The following is a 1773-nucleotide window of genomic DNA, read 5'->3' as shown; positions in this document are numbered from 1 at the left end:
AAGATGTGCAAAGGCTAGCAGGAAAGGTGGCGGCCCTAAATAGGTTCATATCAAGAGCCTCGGATAGGTGCAAACTATTCTATGATATATTGAGGAAGAGTCAGAAATTCGAATGGACCAAAGAGCATGAAAAAGCATTCGCCGAACTCAAAAGCTACCTAAGCACGCCACCATTACTCGCGGCCCCGAGCAAGGGGAACCACTATTTTTGTATCTCGTCACCACGAATGTACGTAAGCGCGATTCGGTTAAAGAACAAGAAGGAGTGCGGATCCCGTATATTATATCGGCAAGTCTCTGCTCCCTGCAGACCAGACTGTACACTTCTTTTGAAAAATTAGCATTGGCTTTGTTCTCGCCTCTTATAAATCTAAGGGCCGTACTTTGAATCTCACACCATCCATGTCATAACCAATTACCCGCTAAAGACTATTATGAGGAAGCCTGAACTTTCAGGTAGAATGACTAAGTGGTCGGTGCATCTTAGTGGCTATGATTTACAATTTGAACCCAGAACGGCGATAAAATCCCAAGCCCTAGCAGATTTCGTCTCTGACTTCTGCCCTGCAACTCGTGGGGAAGCAGAAGAAGGAATGCTGACGATGATGGGAAGCCAGGATGGTGAGGTGTGGACCCTGTATATTGACGGAGCCTCAAATGCTAGAGGGGCTGGTGTGGGTTTAGTGCTGCGATCTCCTAAAGGGGATATGATAGTGCAAGCCATTAGGTGCGAATTCAAGGCAACCAATAATGAGGCCGAATACGAAGCTCTTATACTTGGGATGCAAATGGCGTCAGGGCTCAAGGTAAGGAACCTGAGGGTATATAGTGACTCCTTACTTGTGGTAAATCATGTGAACAACGAATATGTGGCACGAGATTCGAAGATGATAGCCTACCTAAAGATAGCCACAGAGCAGAAATCAAAGTTTAGAACATTCAAGATAACTCAGGTACCACGAGATCAGAACGTGGAGGCTGATGCCTTGGCTACGCTGGGGGCAACCTTCCAGCCTACAGAGCTGTCAAACATACCAATTACTCACGTGTTGACCCCAGCCATCCAGAAAGAGCCAGATTTGGATTCCACAGTAAAGGGTGTACACATGCAGCGCGTACGGGAACCGAATCTTTGGTTTCCCAGTGGGACAAAGGGATGCGATTGGAGGATTCCATACCTAAATTGGCTAAGGGATGGAACACTCCCTGAAGACAGAAAGGAAGCACAAAGTTTCAGAATAAAAGCTTCCAGGTATATCATGATCGACAATATTCTCTTCAGGAAATCATTGGCAGGACCATGCCTCAGGTGCTTAAGCAAGGAGGAAGCAGAAACAATACTGCAAGACATGCACAGTGGAGAATGTGGGAACCACGCTGGAGGACGAAGCCTGTCAAACAAAATCTTAAGGCAGGGGTATTTCTGGCCCACAATGCGCGCAGACGCCATAAACCATGCCAAACGTTGTGAATCATGCCAAAAGGCGGCTCCGGTAAGAATTCACCGGCCAAAGAACCAATGCATCCGATTATCTCTCCATGGCCATTCATGATGTGGGGCATGGACATAGTGGGAAAGCTGCCCAGGGCTCCAGGAAATAGAGTATATATGCTAGTTATGACTGACTACTTCTCAAAGTGGATTGAAGCAGAAGCTATGACAGAGGTAAAAGAACAACAAGTAATCTCTTTCATCAAGCGCAACATCATAAGCAGATTTGGGATACCATCCGAGATCATATGCGACAATGGGTCCCAGTTCATATCAGATAA

The 1773-nt window shown here is 46.4% G+C and overlaps 1 protein-coding gene across 1 annotated transcript; it reads left to right on the top strand.

Moving 5' to 3' along the window:
- Positions 1 to 434: 434 nt before the first annotated feature.
- Positions 435 to 1553, top strand: LOC141651898 (uncharacterized). The gene has a single exon (XM_074459590.1). The coding sequence runs from the start codon at positions 435 to 437 to the stop codon at positions 1551 to 1553; it is 1119 nt and encodes a 372-aa protein (XP_074315691.1).
- Positions 1554 to 1773: the final 220 nt, after the last annotated feature.

Source organism: Silene latifolia, chromosome 4, assembly GCF_048544455.1.
Source record: "Silene latifolia isolate original U9 population chromosome 4, ASM4854445v1, whole genome shotgun sequence".
Lineage (NCBI taxonomy): Eukaryota > Viridiplantae > Streptophyta > Magnoliopsida > Caryophyllales > Caryophyllaceae > Silene > Silene latifolia.
The sequence above is the reverse complement of the archived record's forward strand: the minus strand, read 5'-3'. Positions and strand labels throughout refer to the sequence as shown.